This window comes from Octodon degus, unplaced genomic scaffold, assembly GCF_000260255.1.
Source record: "Octodon degus isolate 3935 unplaced genomic scaffold, OctDeg1.0 scaffold00003, whole genome shotgun sequence".
NCBI lineage: Eukaryota > Metazoa > Chordata > Mammalia > Rodentia > Octodontidae > Octodon > Octodon degus.
In genome coordinates this window covers 30,526,207-30,544,347 of record NW_004524579.1, presented here as the reverse complement: position 1 = coordinate 30,544,347, position 18,141 = coordinate 30,526,207, and the positions used below count along the sequence as shown (strand labels likewise).

General features: G+C 36.3%; 1 protein-coding gene across 1 annotated transcript in view; it reads right to left on the bottom strand.

Moving 5' to 3' along the window:
* The window catches only part of Dcc (DCC netrin 1 receptor), a 1,292,183-nt gene that overhangs the window by 679,849 nt on the left and 594,193 nt on the right, over positions 1-18,141 (bottom strand). The window contains exons 4-5 of the mRNA XM_004623665.2: positions 16,635-16,785; positions 15,239-15,375 (exon numbers count right to left, since the gene is read on the bottom strand). Coding sequence (XP_004623722.1) covers positions 15,239-15,375; positions 16,635-16,785 — 288 coding nt within the window. The remainder of the gene's footprint in view (positions 1-15,238; positions 15,376-16,634; positions 16,786-18,141) is intronic.

Here is an 18,141-nt window from a genome sequence, read left to right as displayed (position 1 = left end):
AAGAAGAAGAAGAAGAAGAAGAAGAAGAAGAAGAAGAAGAAGAAGAAGAAGAAGAAGAAGAAGAAGAAGAAGAAGAAAAAAGAAAGAAAGAAAGAAAGAAAGAAAGAAAGAAAGAAAGAAAGAAAGAAAGAAAGAAAGAAAGAGGAAGAAAGAAAGAAAGAAAAAGGAAGAAAGAAGAAAGAAGAAAGAAGAAGTGCCTGGGAGATAGCTCAGTAGTCTAACAGTTCACCTGGCAAGTGCAAGGACCTGGGTTTGATTCCCAGTACATGCTGTCTGGCCCTGTGCAGAGCCTTCAATAGAAACCAGGTATGGTGCTGCACACCTGTAATCCAAGCACATGGGAGACTAAAGCAGAAGGATCACTATGAGTCCAAGCTGTAGTGAGACCCTGTACCAAATTTTAAAAAATAGTGAGGCCTCTGTCTTGAGCAAGAAGACAGTGACACTGTCTTTACATGGCCTGCCCTTGGCTTGCACACTTGGAGACAGAGAATGCTCTAAGGTCTCCTTTCACAAGGACACAGTTGCTATCAGAGCTCCCCAAAACCTAATGAATTCATTGAAACTTATTAACCCTTAAGAGCGCTATATCCAAATATTGTCATCTGGAGATGCAGTCAACTAAGTTCAGAACAATGATATATGAAGAAAATGTGAATGTCAATGGGGAAAAAGAAATATTTGATAGAATGAGAGGTTACATGTTTTATACACATCTAATTTCATTTCTTATGTGTAAAACTCATATAAGCCTGGGAGCAGACTGAGTGTTAAACTACTAAGACAAGCAAGGCACGGCTTCTGTTTTTGAGAAGCTTACTATTTATCTAGCTGAGGGAAACAGCTTAGAATGCAGAGACACAGAAAAAGTGCAAATATAAAATGTTTCCCAAATGTCTATCATCCTTGTGGCACCATCCTAACTTCTGATCTGTATTTCTAGAGGTTGCTGCCAATAATATTCCTTGAATTAAATCATCAATCATTATATTGGTTCTTCCACGATGCAGGATAATTATAAGGTTGCCTGTCACTGATATGTATGCTTCAGATAGAGAAAATGGGTCTATAGAGCATGCAAGGAAAATCTGAACATTTGTTGTATTTATTTTTCTTTTGGTCTGGTTTGCTTAACCATTGCAGCTAGTCTTCGGGATTCTTCTGAGGGCTTCGAAGAGAATCTTCTATTGATTTCCCATCACACCCAAAGCTGTGCCTTACAATTCTCAATCGTTTCTTTTAATTCTTACACCCATTTCTCTTAATTCTTACACCCATTCTTAACTGGGTATAAGAATTACAATCCTGTAAAGAAGTAATTATCATACTTTTACATATGAAGGCTCTGAGGATTACATAACTAGCCCAGATAAAGTAGCTTGTAAGCCACAAATCAAAAAGGTTTCCATGTTGTTGTTGCATTTTTCTGAAGATAAAACCACAAAGGCAGAATAGCTCAAGACATGTATCAATTTTCCAGTCCACTATCAGATTCTCCAGTCCCTTCAGCTCACCTTCTCTTCCCACTTTCTCTTTATTTCCAAATCTTAATAAACCTTACATTGTGCCGGCCCGAAGGCTGTCTCCCACCACCCCAAACGCTCTCTCATCTTTGTTGAACTCTATGGAGAGTCTCAGGCTTCTCCTTTTCCAAATTATTCTTTAGCTGTTTTTTAAGTAAGCCATATCCTTGTCTGTTTGCTTGACTAGTCCTTGAAAACAACATCAGTGTCCTACTTTTATTTCTGTGACCACAGACAACTTGGTACAGTGTTTAGCAGCAGGAGACATTCAGCTGTTGGTTGCTAGCTTACTATGATCTTTTTGATTCAATTGTGGATCTGCAACAAGATACTATAGTTGGTTAATGCCTATCCTCAGCCACCTTTATTATTCTTCAGGTATATAGTGGAACGTAAACTATTATTTTGTTCTTTTCTATTGTTCTCTGATACAAAAAGAAGTATAAGGCATGTTCTTTTTCCTCTATATATCTTAATCTACTCTTTTCTAATTTAACTTTTATAAAAATTGTTCTAAAGTTTTCTGAAAAGCTTCGTCTAATATGTATTTAATGAATCGGTATATTATTTAATGGTCAAGATACTATGTGCATTCACACTTGTAAAGTTGTGGAAATGGATTGTGAAGACAGATGTTCTTAGAAACACAGAATAGGTTTGTATTTGTCATGTATATATGTACACATTACCTGCATGGAAGTACATATAAATGTATAATAACATTGAAGTTGAGAAAAACTGAATAGTAATGATGGTCACAGTATATTTTAGTGGAACTTAAAATTTGTATCACATAGTGGCTTTGTGTGAGACTATAACATGACACCTTACACATGTGTGCAGATGCTGCTACAAACAAAGCTACTATACTGGCAAACATATGAAAATAGACCTCATACAATTAGGTAACATAACGCTTGATAAAAATGACTGTATTACTGGTTAATGTATTTACTATTCAATACTTTTATTTCTGTTTTAAAATTTCTCCTTCCACTTATAAAAAATACTGTTTACTATAAAAATAGGTTGTGTTACACTAGCAGAAGCCTCACAAATTCTGTGCTTTCCACTTTCTTTGTCCCTTGAGGAAGCTACATCAAGCAGCTGATAATCTAAGCTGGGGGTGTGTGAGTACACATTAGGATGCTCACACACAACGGAATCACCGAATGACACGCTTCTCAGAAGTAACCTCCTTCACAGAGTCATGTGTGACAGTACACCAAAATATTATTTAGTCTAAATTCTTTGTAATCAGGCTAGAAGAACACATTTGCAGAAGATGGACACACCGAGATCTACAGATAGCCCACAGTCCAATGACACATCCCAGAGGTCCTTGTCCTTAAGAAGACTGGAGAGGGGGACACCTGTGAAGTGTAAAGCCAAGCATCTCTAATAAAATAGGGACAGAGGAAACCCTCAGATTTTGCCTTTGTTTCCTGTTGGAGGCATAAGTTGGAGTAACCCTGGAAGTGAGGGTTTTCTTTTTATCACCTACATTTTTTTGTATTTTTTTTTTCTATTTTAGGGAAGGGTCTACAGGGTGTTCAGGTTCTCACTACTAGATCAGACTAGTAGTGCTCCACCTATTTACAGCCTTCCAAAAGCTGGGATTACAGGCTCTCCCAGCACGCCCAGTGTCATCGTCATCTACTTTAGTATTTTCTTTTTTTAATTTGTTTTTGGCAGAACCAGGGATTGAACTCAGGCTCTTGCACTTGCCAGGAAGTGCTTATTCCACTGCGCCATCTCCCAGGCCCTGTCATCTACTTTATCAAAAGGCAATTTTATTTCATTTATATACTGATTCCATCAAGGTGATAGCAACTTTATACTAGAAAAGTCATATATATATATATATATATATATATATATATATATATCAAAGATCATCTATCAACATTTACTTTTAAAGTTGAATAACATAGACAATTGTACTCAAATTGCTTCTTGAATTAAGTCAAGTTTTCTATAGTAAATATAAAGTATAGACCCAGTCCTAGCTCAGGCCTGATGACATGATACTTTACTTGGAAGACCCAAAAAACTCCACCAAGAAGCTACTAGAATTAATACAGAAATTCAGTAGTATAGCAGGTTATAAAGTCAATACCCAAAAGTCAATAGCATTCCTCTACACAGACAACAAACACACTGAGAGGGAAATTATAGAAACAATACCTTTTACAATAGCACTGAGGAAAATGAAATACCTTGGAATTAACCTAACTAAAGAAGTCAAAGATCTTTTCAAGGAAAATTACAGTACTCTGAAAAAAGAGAATGTAGAGGATTTCAGAAAATGGAAAGATATTCCATGCTCCAGGATAGGAAGAAACAACATTGTGAAGATGGCCATACTCCTAAAATAGCTATACAGATTTAATGAAATCCCCATCAGACTACCATCGACATACCTCACAGAACTAGAGAAATCATTCCTAAAATTTATCTGGAACCAGAAAAGACCTAGAATAGCAAAGGCAATTCTGGGCAATAAAGACAAGGCAGGAGGCATTACAATTCCTGACTTGAAATTATACTACAAGCCTACTGTGATAAAATCAGCATGCTACTGGCAACAAAATAGACCTGAGGATCAATGGAATAGATTAGAAGATGCTGAAGCCCCTACGACACACTCAGCCACCTTATCTTTGACAAAGGGGCCAAACATACTCATTGGAAGAAAGATAGCCTCTTTAACAAATGGTGCTGGAAAAACTGGCTCTGTACATGCCGAAAACTCAAACTTGACCCGGGTCTATCACCATGCACTAAACTAAAGTCAAAGTGGATTAAAGATCTAAACATTAAAGCAGAGACAATAAGTCTCCTGGAAGAGAAAGTGGGAGAAACGCTTGAAGACATAGGGGTAGGCAAGAGTTCATGAACAGAAATCAAATCGCACAGGAAACAGTTAAAAGAATTAACAACTGGGACCTGCTCTTACTGAGAAGTTTTTTCATGTCAAAAGAAATTACCAACAAAGTGAAAAGGCAACCCACAAATTTGGAAAATATCATGACAAGTACTCAGACGAAGGTCTGCTCTCTAGAATTTATAAAGAACTAAAAATGCTAAGGCCCCAAAATTTAAAGACCCAATCCAGAAATGGGCATCCGAGATGAACAATCGCTTTTCAGAGGAAGAAATTAAAGAAGTGAATAAATATATGAAAAAATGCTCCACATCACTAGCCATCCACAAAATGCAAATTAAAACAACATTGAGAACCCATCCCACCCCAGAAAGAATGGCTATCATAACAAAATCACAAAGCAACAAATGTTAGAGAGGCTATGGGGAAAAAGGAACCCTTCTCCACTGCTGGTGGGAATGTAGACTGGTGCAACTGTTACGGAAATCAGTATGGAAACTCCTTAGAAAAGTTGGACTGGAAATCCCATTTCAACTAGCTATTCCTCTACTGGGAATTTTCCCAGAGGATCTGAAATCCTCATATCATAGTGATATATGTGTGCCTATATTTATAGCAGCATAATTTGTGATAGCCCAATCTTGGAAACAACCAAGATGCCCATCACCCAAGGAATGGCTGAAAAAGATGTGGTATTTTTACACAATGGAGTATTATTCAGCTATTAAGAATGATAATCTCGAAGCCTTTACATTGAAGTAGATGCCACTTGAACATATACTCATAAGTGAAATAAACCAGACACACATGTGTAAATATCGTATAGTTTCTCTAGTATAAGAACTCAAAAGGAGAAATACATATAGACAGGTATAATACAAGTAAAAAGGAAAGTAGGATCTCAAGGACTAACTAATCAACAGAGGGAAAGGAGAAGAGCTAGGAAACATGAGTAAGTCAAGCCATACAGTTATATGTAGAAGATGGGCAAGGTAATGATCCTGATAATCTTCAGAAGATTTTTGAATCTAGCAGTTAATTGGAAAGATTCTCACCCTGAGTAACTATATATACTGATACCTGTGAACTAAGCTACTGTACTGCAGATGGTAATTAGTAATAGTAGTTTCATGCTTGGAGTGCCTGTCATTCTGGTATTCTGAATATGGGCTGCTTGTCATGACATGCCAGTTGCTGCTATGATGTCTCAAGCAATGGCCATGACTCATCCACATGGCTGACACTGACAAAGGTTCTACAATCTGAGGTACAGGATCTCAGGATAAATCCTGAGTGGATTTCACTGACCTTATCAGACCCAAAAGGCACAACTCTTGTTGCATAGGTCCTGCTTTACCTTGGTCTTAACCATCGAGGAGAAAAGTATATATTTCAGTTGCTGCTATGATGTCTCTTGGGTTGTTCAAAAAGAAAGGGGTGGTGAATGAAAGCAAGAGACAGGAAAACGAATATTGTAGGACTGTCCTGCTTCAAGGTTGTATATGTTGAGATTTTTGGACTTATGTGTAAACATAAGAAGTATATAATTCTTTATGCCTGTTTTTAAAATATATTCTAACTGTTAAATGTCTTTTATCATATTCTGTAGGGACTTAAAGTTCAATATATCAATACTTGATGAAAAATACCTGTTCCATATTACACCTAAAATGTTTGATATGCAGACAGATAGTGAGGTTAAGCTTAACAGCCTAAGTTGTATGGTAATAACAATAAACTTGTCTTCTGGATGGTTAACTACCTAAATTTGCAGACCAAAATTAGAGAAAAAGGAGGGTTGCAAGGAAAGCCAACATTTTGGCCCTAGTCTTCCAAGGTCAATTAAGACTTAGGATGTATAAAAACTTTTATTGTAATGTCATGTAACTCAGTAGTGTCCCAAATTTTCTGATGAAGGAGATTATGGGGCCAAAGAGGAAAGTGATCAATGATATAGAGTGTGCCTAAGGAGAGTCACATGGAGAGAAAACACTCTCTCAGGCTTTCACAGAGAGCACATTGGTCAAACAATGGCCATGACTCATCCACATGGCTGACACTGACAAAGGTTCTGCAATCTGAGGTACAGGATCTCAGGATAAATCCTGAGGGGATTTCACTGACCTTATCAGACCCAAAAGGCACAACTCTTGTTGCATAGGTCCTGCTTGACCTTGGTCTTAACCATCCAGCAGAAAAATATAAAAACGACGTTTAAGAAGTAAAGCCATGCTGTTATGATGAACTGTAGGGGACTCCGGTCAACAATTTCTGACATTGCCAGTCAAGCGGAAGACCCAAAACTATTATGGGCTACTGGACTCCTTTAGAATATTTTTCTGAGTTTACACACCTATAATATTCAAATAAAAGAACTTAACACAAAAAGGGGATACAGAAGAATGTCCATTTTGTATCTGTGTATTCAGAGTGGTTAGGATAGATATATAGTTACATTCTCTTAATGAATACAGTGATTTGTTCTAATGGTGTTTGTAAATAGGATCTCAAGTCCACATCTTGTACAGCAACTAACCACTAGGAAGAATGTATGCAATGTGTTTATTATTGAAACTGTCCTACCAATTTGATTTGAAACTGTCTCATTGCTATTTGTTTATCAATAAAATTATGGAAAAATATGTTGAAGGGACATCTGCATGAGCATGATTGTTGCAGTACTGTTCACAACAGTTAAGCTATGGAAGCAACTTAAATGTCTACCATGGGATGAAGTAATAAAGAAATCATGATGTACATTTGCAATAAATAAATAAATAAATAAATAAATAAATAAAAAATATACAAGATCTATTGGAGACGGGTGAAATATACATTCAATTTCCAGGATGATTCTTTACAAATAAATAGTTAAAGAGAATACTAGGACCACCAAATGCAAGCCATAAACCCCTCCTTGTTACGTTGAAAATTGAGAACTTATAACACTTAAAATTAAAAAAATCAAATATCCCAATCAATACATGGACTAAATAAATGAGAAGACACTTCTCAAAAAATGATTTACTAGTAACCAATAAGTGTATGGGGAAATATTCAACATATTTAGCTATTACAATAATTTCAAAACCTACATTGTGATTCCATCTCACATCAGTCAGTACAGCTATCCTCACTAACACAAAAGGCAAAAAATCTTGATAAGGATGCTAGGGAAAAGGAACCCTTCTACCTTTTTGGTGCAAAAGTAGATTAGCACAAGTCCTATGAAAATCAGTACAGAGGTTCCTCTCTCCCTACAAATGGAACTAGCTGCACAACTCTTTGTTATATACTCAAAGGAACTGAATACCATAGAAATATCTGTAGTATCCTGTTTATGGTAGCACACCATACAACAACCAAGATGTACCATCAACTTAGGTGCCCATCCAGAGAAGAACGAATAAGAGAAAAGTGGTTAATAAACACAACAGAGTATTATTCAGTCATAAAAATTATAATTTGTTTTTGAAAAGTAAATTGATAGATCTGGAGATCATGTTGAAAGAAAGAAACCAAAATCAGAAAGAGAACTACCCCATATCCTCCCTCATATGTGGTAGCTGGTAAGGATGACAAGACAGTGAAAGAGAGACTATTACACACTAGATGAGTGGAAAAGAAGGGAGTGGAAGTGGGTATAAGGGAGGTAACGTACGTGTCAGAATACTGTATACATAGTCAAGCCAACCAGAAAACATGAAAATATTAGAAACAATACAGTATTTCACTAAACAAAATGACAGTAATTTGACAATGGTTATTATATTGCATAATGTTGTCTTCAAATTATTTTGTTAGACCACCAGATACCTAATGATTTTTTAAAATTCTCTTTAAAACCCTACCACCACCACCACGACCCTAAAAAAGAAAAAGAAACTGAAAATAGGGGAAGAGCATGGGACAAAGGTACTGTGGGGGGTGTGATTACAGTATATTATTTGCTTGTACAAATCTGCCAAAATAAAAGCAATTTATCTGTATAAGAAACAGGCACTGATAAAATATGAAAAAAAATGATGCTTTTCATTTATACATTCAGTGTATAACATACATCCAAATTCTTGGAAACAGAGTAGTCCATTTAGAATAAAAATGTAAGTCTAATGGTAATAAATGCAGAAAGCAGAGGTAGAGAGACCTGAAGATTATCTCTCTGTCGCTCTGTAACTCTATGTCTCTCCATCACTCTCTTCTTTTTCTCTTCTCTCCATCCATACTATAAACATACCATATAATTAAACATATATACTACATATACTATACACATAATATATACATCTATACTGCAGAAGCATGCTTTATTTATTTTATATATGAAGATGAATGTTCCCAAAACTGTGTGTCAAAACAACTGACAGTAGAGCAATACTACAAACCATAAACATCCAGGATAACTAAAAAACAGAGTTGTGGGCTGGAAAGATAGCTCAGAGAACTAAGCTCTTGCCTGGCAAGCTCAGGGAGAGGGTTCAATCCCCAGCACCACATACCACACTGGCCCCACCCCTAGGCCCACTGAGCCAGCCACAGAGACCCGGTGGGTAGTGCACACCTGTGATTCCAGTGCTGGGGAGGCTGAAAACAGAGGATTACTATGAGTCTTTACTGCGTAGTGAGTCTATGTACCAAAGACATTAAAAAATAAAAATAAAAAAATTATATTTGATAGTTTATTAGAAACATTAACTATTTTTAAAATTATTAGAGAAGGAAATGTGGAGAGGAATGAAGTTTTTTTGGGAAAGAATCAAATTTTGGCATTTCTGGTGATGGTATCAATACTTCTGGGTTGTATTTCTTCATAATATAATCAATGACAAATACATTTAATAAAGATTAGGCAAGTGTTAGTTATTTAAACAAAATTGAAAGACATAATATTCAACAATTAAACTAGGTAACCTACATATGCCCAGACACACAGAGAAAGATAACAAAATTAACTTTTAAAAAATTTATTTAGTACAGGGTCTACAGGGTCTCACTACACAGATCGGACTCATACTGATTCTTCTGTTTCCAGCCTCACAAGTGCTGGGATTACAGGCGTGTGCCACCACATCTAGTCTCAAATAGCCATCTCAGTGTGTCCTGGGGGCAGGCCGACAGAGAATGGGGGGGATGGAACCCAGGCCGCTACGCAGTCCCTAAGCAGGTGCTTTAATCTGCTGAGCTGTCTTGCCAGCCCTGAACACAATAACTTTTAAGTGAAAAAGTCGCAACAATATAGCATATATATGGAGAAAATGTATGCGTGTATATATTTCTGAAAAGTCTACGTAATTGGCTCATGCATGACCTTCGTCTTTTAAATATTTGTTCTGAATCTTAATTTTTACCCTTCCTTTTCCAAATCTGAAGTATGTTTGATTTTATGCTTTCCTGTTTGTTTTTCTGATTATGGAAATGATACACTGCATTGAGAACAAGTTACAGGTAAAGAATAAGCAATACCTAGAACCGAATATACTGGGTACCTGTCTTTATCTGTAGATTCGGTGCAACACCTATTCTGACTGCATTGTCAAAGAACTTACTGTTTTCCTTTCTTCAGTTTTCCCTCACCATGTTTTCTTCCTGCTACCTCAAGAGTGTTACATTGTATATATTCTCATGTTTTATTTGATTTACTTGAATAGCTAATTAGTAGTTCAAATGAAATTTCAGAAGCTTCTCATAGATCACACAAATGTGTATCATTTTATACTTCAGAAAGAGGAGATGAATGAGGAGTAGATCAGGCAGATAATAGGGCACAGGTCCATGCCTCCAGGCTCTGACACAACTTTTGTGACAGTTACCTATTTTTCTGCGCAAAACTTTCTCATTTGTGAAGTAGGGTTGACAATGACTCTTGATGTTTCTTTCTATTGTTTTGTTTTTTTCCACGCAGCCAGGGCTCTTCTCATTTAAGACTTGTTTCTGCTTCTGCTCCCCAGTACTCAAGCTCTCTTGGATGCCAAAGGGGCTGATTTACAGTTAATGGTGCTGTGATACTCCTAGATTGGAAGTTGAAAGGATTTTGTTTGTTTCATGGGTTAAACAAACAAACAAAAAATAAGGTCTCTTTCTTTTTACCTGTTGTTCTTCAGGGAGAACCATCTGACCAAGGACAAATATTCTACACTGCTATGACCTCCAGGCAGTGAATGAGTCACCCGGAATTCCCCATTGCCCATAAATAGTGGGGCACATTTCTCTTACATGGATATGAATCACACGGTTTACAGCAGTTTTTAAAAAAACTAAAAGGTGATGCTTAAGTCATCTGATACATTATTCTTCATATTTCTCAACTGGTACAGAAGAGAGGAAATAAGGGAATTGTATATCATAGGTTCCCCTCTACACCTCCCACATGGGAGACTGTGAAGAATGGATGTCTTTCATGGTGCTCAGTAAAGGGTAGTAGATAGATAGATAGATAGATAGATAGATAGATAGATAGATAGAGATATAGAGAGTTAAAGAAACACAAGTGTATATGTGTGTATGTGCATGTGTATACGGTTACGTTTATATATGTACAGATGTATATATATATATATAATTAGATTATATCACATATCCATTTTAACTGTATTACTTCCTATTGCTATAAATTTTATTACCCTGTAAATATTCGTTATGTAATATTAAAACAACTGGTCAAGATTTACCACAAATGATGTCATAGAGACATCACAAGCGTGAGGCGGAATCAAAAGGGTGCCAATATAGTGTAACTATAAAGATTAATGTGCACATCAGTGCTTCAGTGAGATATCCTCATATTTATAAAACCAAATTTTAGAAAACCAAAATTTATAAAACCAAACATGTCAAGCCACTGAAATGATTTACCTCAGAGAGGCAGAAATGCAATGCAGGCAAGTGGTGGAAATTATTAGTTTTTCCTTACAACATCGGATGATTTTAAATATCTAAAAATTTACAAAATGTATAAAGAAAAAATGCCAATTTTATATGTCCATACATTCATAGACTGACTCATCCTAAGAAATTAGGACTTATATACATTTGTTCTGGATATCAATGAACCTTTCATTGCATATTAGATATAAAATTTGACTCCATGTATTTACTAGTTGACTTGCTCTTAGTACAAATTCTAGTTTATGCCATAACCACATTGGCCTCAGGATCAGTAACACTCCTCACAATGTCATTGCTATGAAAGCTGTTTTGTCCTACTGTATTTTAACATCATAACTATAAAAGTTCTCTGTTTCCTTTGTTTCACTAAAACATAAAATATTATTTCATTACACTTTTGCCATTTTGAAGACATCTCATCTTTTAGTTAGAAAAATATTATCTCTCTGTTCAAAGATTTAAAATCCTTTGCCCATTGTTACTTCAATATTTATGGTTGGTAGCAAAATAAACAACTCCATTGTCTAACCCAGCCTATGCATATAAGGCCCACAGATGAAAGTGTTTTCTGAATATGCTTTAAAGGCACAGGATAGGGCCGGGGAGATGGCTCAATGGAATAAGCGCTTCCCTGGCAAGTGCAAGGACCTGAGTTCAATCCTCGGTTCCGTAAATAAATAAATAAATAAATAAAGGCAAAAGATAGATAACATAATATTATGATATAGATTAACAGATATAATCAGCATATCCTTTTGTTCCTACTGAATAACTTTTATATAGTCTGTGGTTTCACTTTCATACTTGGAAAGGCATAGGAATTATTCCAAATGCTAGCAAGCAATATTTTTTTTTGTTTGTTTTAGGGAGAAGACAAGTAAAATTCAAATGTTAATCCACCTCATTCAAACTATGTAATTCAAATGAAATTGGGTAAAAGATATCTGGAATACATAACAAAATACATGAGTACCAATCATATGTAAAAATTTCATATTTACAGTAACACATGAATGACCCTGCATTTCTGGATAATTGAGCTCATCCCTTCACTGTAAATTCCTCTAAAATACTTTCTCACTGCTCAAGTTTTCCTTCAGTGTGCAGAATTTTAGAGGTTCACGTTCAACACAGGACCTACATGATTTCCATATTAATAAAACAATCTCATCACACACTGAACTTAATGTCAGAGACCCTGTCATTTCAAATTACATCTACTCTTTCCACTCAGGTGCATATTTTTGTACAATTCATCTCATTTTCTTCACCTATTTTCCTCAGATATGATATTCTGGAATCTTTTGCCATTCAACACATCTTTCTTTCTTTTGGTTTTTGCAAGTTTTCTTCTCTGCTTATAAAAATTAGAACTTACATTCCTTTCTTGTAAAATATTGAAATAGCACTAAACATACACGTTATAAGCAATGCCTCCCCAAAGACAATTTTTGAGACATACTTCTGACCAATTTTCCACATTTTGCAATAAAATAAGAAAAAAGAAGAAACTGAAGCTAACAACTGATAATAAATTTTAAAAAATGAGTAACAGATTAATATCTAAGTTAGTGTCAGAAAACATTTGGTATAATTAAAAAAAATTCCTGAGGTTTGAAAAAACAAGAAAATTATGACTAGATCTGAACATCACAGTAGACTAGCAGGCATTTATTAGAAACTAAATAACAATCAGAACGATCTGCATTTCATTATTGTGAACTTGGGGATCTTATCCAAATAAACTATGACTAGCAATAAACTTATGATGGCACATCTTCCAATCAGTAAGTTGTGGTCATTTTTATTCTCTTAGCAGAAAAATTAGACTCAAGGTAATACATTGGGATTGTAATCAATGAGCAAGTAACTAGACATTACATTCAATCCCTGTGCAATTAAAACAGAAGGGGAACATTTGTAGATTGCTCTACTGGTGAGTTTATAGCTAAGTGTGACATCAGGAACCAAGGCCTGGCTATGGAGGTGGTCATGGGTGGTGTGGTTATTCAGAGGACAAGATGCAAACATGATATCTTATCTAAACAACATTAGTACAAACCTTTCTTCTCAATGAGCTAAGAGAAAGTAGCTGTATATCCATCCTATTTTGTATATGTATATATATTTTTTCCACAACAACATGGTACTGCTTCTAATGTCATATCAATTATTGATATATGCTCTCTAAAGTAAATGTTTAAAAAGATAATAAAAGAAAATGAGAGGCAAGGAAAAAAAGCCATAGGATTGTCCTGCTACAATGTTGTACATGGTTCAATTTCTAAATTTCTGTGTAAAAATATGTAGTTGCTTTTTAACATTCTATAGGAATTTAAATTTTACAATATCCATGGTTTTTGGAAAACAGCAGTTCCATTTTGTGTCTGAGGTGTTTGATATTTGGACAGATAATGATGTTAAGCTCAACCGCCTCTGTTACAGGGTAATAATATCATTAAGCTTCTCTTCTGGGTGTTTAACAACTAAAATTTTCAGACCCAAAATTAGAGAGATAGACGGGCCACAGGGATAGCCAGTATTTTGGCCCCAGCCCTCGTAACTTTTAACTTAATAAATGAGTGATGTCTCACGATAGGAATAATATGTGATATGCATCATCACATGATCACAACCGAGCCAATGGCTCTTCTCGCTCCCTTCCCCTCCCTCTCTCTAGAAGTTTGTGGACGGTTATTTCCATTTTCCAGCAGCAAAATAATATGGAAGAAATCTCATCTGTAGAGGAGAGAGGAGAAAAAGGCAGAGGAATCCCTCTCCTCAAATGAGATTTAGGAACAGGATAAAATGCAGAAACAGGATAAATTTTTGCAGAAAACCACCACCTACATAAGACTGGAGCAGTGTGATTGAAGAATCTGTTTAGGGACAATACAGTGTCACATTTCCATGAAATCCTCAAAAGGAGGCCAAAGCAAGTGCCATTTGATAGTCACTTGTTAAAGCTGTGAAGGTAGAGTCAGGTTCCACTGAGCCAGTGAACAGCAAGGATTCCCTTAATATTAATGAAAATCATCCTGCACAGAAATCCTCCTCTCTCAGCTCCCTCACACCAGCTGCAAAGGTTTTCAAAGTAAGAATCTGATTATCGTTTATTTTCTATTTTGTATTTTCTTTATCATTTATGTTGCTATTACCATATTTAAATAATTTCTATCTGAATATTTTTGGGTAGTGGAGCCAGTCATCTGAGTTTCAGCTGTTTCTTCTGCAGAAATTCACTTTTATACACAAGTTTTGGATTATAACATGTTTGCGGAAAAAATTAAGCTCGCAAAGGGAGGTTTGTTGTTTTGTTGGCTCTCTTCCCTTGATTCCTACTTTCAGTTCCTTTTCCAGGCCAGGAACTGTTTCCTGTTGTCATGATGGCCTGCACTGGAACCAGCTGCCTGTGGACTGAAACCTCTGCAAAGTGTAAGCACAAATAAACCTTTCCTGCTTTACACTGTGTGTCCTGTACTACGTCTCAGCCATGAGAAAGTAGCAAGAGACAATGGTGATCAGAAATTCTGTTCATGTAGGCTCTGAGTGCTGTTCGGTAAACAGGTAGACTCGGCAAAGCATTATGATGTGTCTGAGACCACTGTATTCACTGGATCTGGCACTTGTTGCGATCTGGCTCTTCTTCAATATCAAAATGACCACAAAAAGTGGAATTTGTAAACGATTCTGGACATCAAATCAGCTACTGTTTTGATGCAAATAAAAGCACTGGATTTGAAAGATGATTTCCAATACTGCTTCATACAATCGCAAGAATGGTAGGGTAAGTTTGTTCAAAGCAAAGGGAACTATCTCAAGGGATTAATGGCAATGTTTCTTTTCATGTAATAATTTTTCAATTTAAACATTTACTCTAGCTTTAATCACATGCTGTATTTTGAAAGGAACCATGCAAGCTCATCTTCACTCAGAAACTTACCCAGGACTGTGAGCTCTGCAGAGGCACTGATATTCTCATTCTTGTAGGTGACCACACAGGTGTAAGTTCCACTGTCATCATCTGTCACATTGGAGATCAGCAAGTTGCTCCCACCCAACAGTGAATACTTTCTAGACCTGAAAGGCACAGGCATCCATGGACAGTAACTGACGTGCATGTGGATCAGGCCAGGTACTTAAATGTTTAAATGAACTTTTGTGAAAGCTCAAATTATAAAATAACTTTAAGTGCTAAACATTTCCTTATATATAATCTAGACCCATTCTCTCATTTTATTTTTGAAGATGTTAACACTTAATGGTGTGGTTCTCAGAACAGAAGACAACATTCTGACATGCAAGCTGGTGAACCTGTGTCAAGCCCCATTGCATACTGAACCGAGAGCATCTGGATCTACGCAGAGAACACACCAGGAAGAGCTGAGGCTGTAACCAGATTTCTTATTGGCTTCCTGATCTCAGACATGTCTCGATGCCTGATGTGTTCTGATACCTAACATGTACCACTGCTATCTAAGTACATATATAGGGTAGATGAAATTTAAAAATGAATTTATGATCCATTGCCCTGTCTTATAGAAAATGTGTTAAAAGGAGCCTTGCCAGTATCCCAAATCAATGAAATTAATTTCTTTAAGTGAGATCCATTTAATCAAAATGTTTGAGACTAAGTGAACGATTCTGTTAAAGGCTTATATTCTCACTGTATACTATTGTTAATATTCCAGTAATTCAAGGCTGACCACATTCTCCTGTCTTACCTTAAACATATATTGTAGCTGGAATATCAGAGACATAATTGAAGCTGAAAAGAATTGCTCAAAGGCCCTTTGCAAAGGCACAACTACATATTGAACTCAAAAAATGTTAGATTCCTTTTCCCCCTCATATTTGTTAAAATATAATTAACAAAGGAAAATTGTAATCATGGCTTGTAATCTGATGTCTTAGGTATAAAATGTGAAATCAGTGCATGCATATATGGCATGAAGTGAGTACAGCAAGTTAATTAAGCCATATATCTCTGCACATGCTTATCATTTGTCCTGTGTGTGGTGAGATCATTTCAGATCCATCCTCTCAAAACTGCTTCTTAGAATGACGTCGACTAAGGACCCTTGCTGGAGGCTGTGGAGAGGACCGTCTCCATTGCCACCCCAGCTTCCTCACTTTCCTTTCACAGTTGACCCTGTGTATCCAGACTCCTCTTCCATGCCCTCATCCCAGGGTGACATTGTCTTTCCCACACTATATCATGCCATTGAGTGTGGAAGAATCCAATTATGATAAGATACTTAGCATTTCTAGGGAGTTTTACCAAATTAGAGAAAGATAAACTGTTACAGATACCAGAGAAAATGCTAGATGTAGAATACCTGAGTTGGACAACTTCCTCGCCTCGCAGCCAGGTGAAGCTTGGCGGAGGATAGCCAGAAACGCAGCACTCCAGGACGGCATCCCTCCCTTCAATGGCTACCACGTTGGATGGTCTTTGCAGGAAATACAGCTGTCTGTGCAATCCTGGGTCTACAGAGGGAAAACACAAAAAGCACATATTTTGTTAAAATGATTACAAAGATAAATGATATGTCTTCTTAAAAATCTTTCTAAAAATTTTTGTTGTGTGAGAAAACTGGAGGTGATAGAGAAGAAAAAATGTTGGTTGAAGATAACAGTGACACATGAAAATAATGTCCTAAAAGTGTTCTGAACCCCAATATTCTAGGATTACAGTATTAACATATCTTTAATCTGATAAGATATCAGAACATAAGGCAAATGATGCAAGCTGAAAGCTACAGGTTACTCCTTTACCCTCTATTCCTTATTTATTGTTCCACAGTGGAGAAGTGACAACATTATCAGTAATTTCTAAATGTCATTAGAGGCTATTGATATGCTCAGTATGTCTGCCATTAAAATCTATTTTAACTACTTCTGCTTAATTATTACATTTGAGGTTTGAATATAAGGTAAATAAAATATCAGAACTGTATTAAATAACATACATGTACTGAGGATTAGAACATAAAGGTTTGAGAAAATACCTTTCTTTAACAAGAAAATTACATTATATAGCTAAAGGTTTCTGTTTGTTTTATAACAAGTCCAGCTTTGCCTTGGTCTTTTTAATTTTGAACAATATATCACAGAATGAATTTGTCATGAAGTTGCAACCCTGGGCGAATGAAGTTCACTGTATCTTCTGCTTCATCTCATACATTTACTTTTTCTATATATGCAGAATTATTCAGGTTTACGTAACCTAGGAATTCATGTTATTCAAACATAGATCTCATTTGGTTCAAAGTCAGTAAGAATAATAAACTGAATAACCAAAGGGGAGGGTGATGAGCACCAGGTTAAAAACTCAAGAAAGCTTTCTCAGAATAAAGATCTTTGCCTGCTTTGACAGATTGCAGCAGCCAGGGTTGGGTGCTAGGCTTGTGTGCTGGCCCCACCCTCGGAGGCATGCTGAGGCCATGATTGAGATTGGGCATGGTAGTGTGCCTGTAGTCCCAGCACTTGGGAGGCTGAACACAGGGCGATCACTACAAGTAGATCTACGTAGTGAGACCCTGTAGACCCTGTACTAAACACATTAAAAAAAAAAAAGAATAAAGATCTTTCCATTTCTCTACTGTATGGCCTGTACACAATCCTAGAGAGACATCATTCTTATGCTTAGGTGGGCTCAGAGGAGATTGCCCCACCTGCAACACCCTTTTGCTGACTGCTTAACAAATTTTGATCAATGAAAGTTGATTTATTTAAAAAAAAAAGATGCTGTATTCCCAAAGCCCCATTAAAATCCAAAACCTTGTGGGCAGTTATAACTGAAAAATGTGCATGTGCATGTGTGTGTGTTATTGATCATTATAC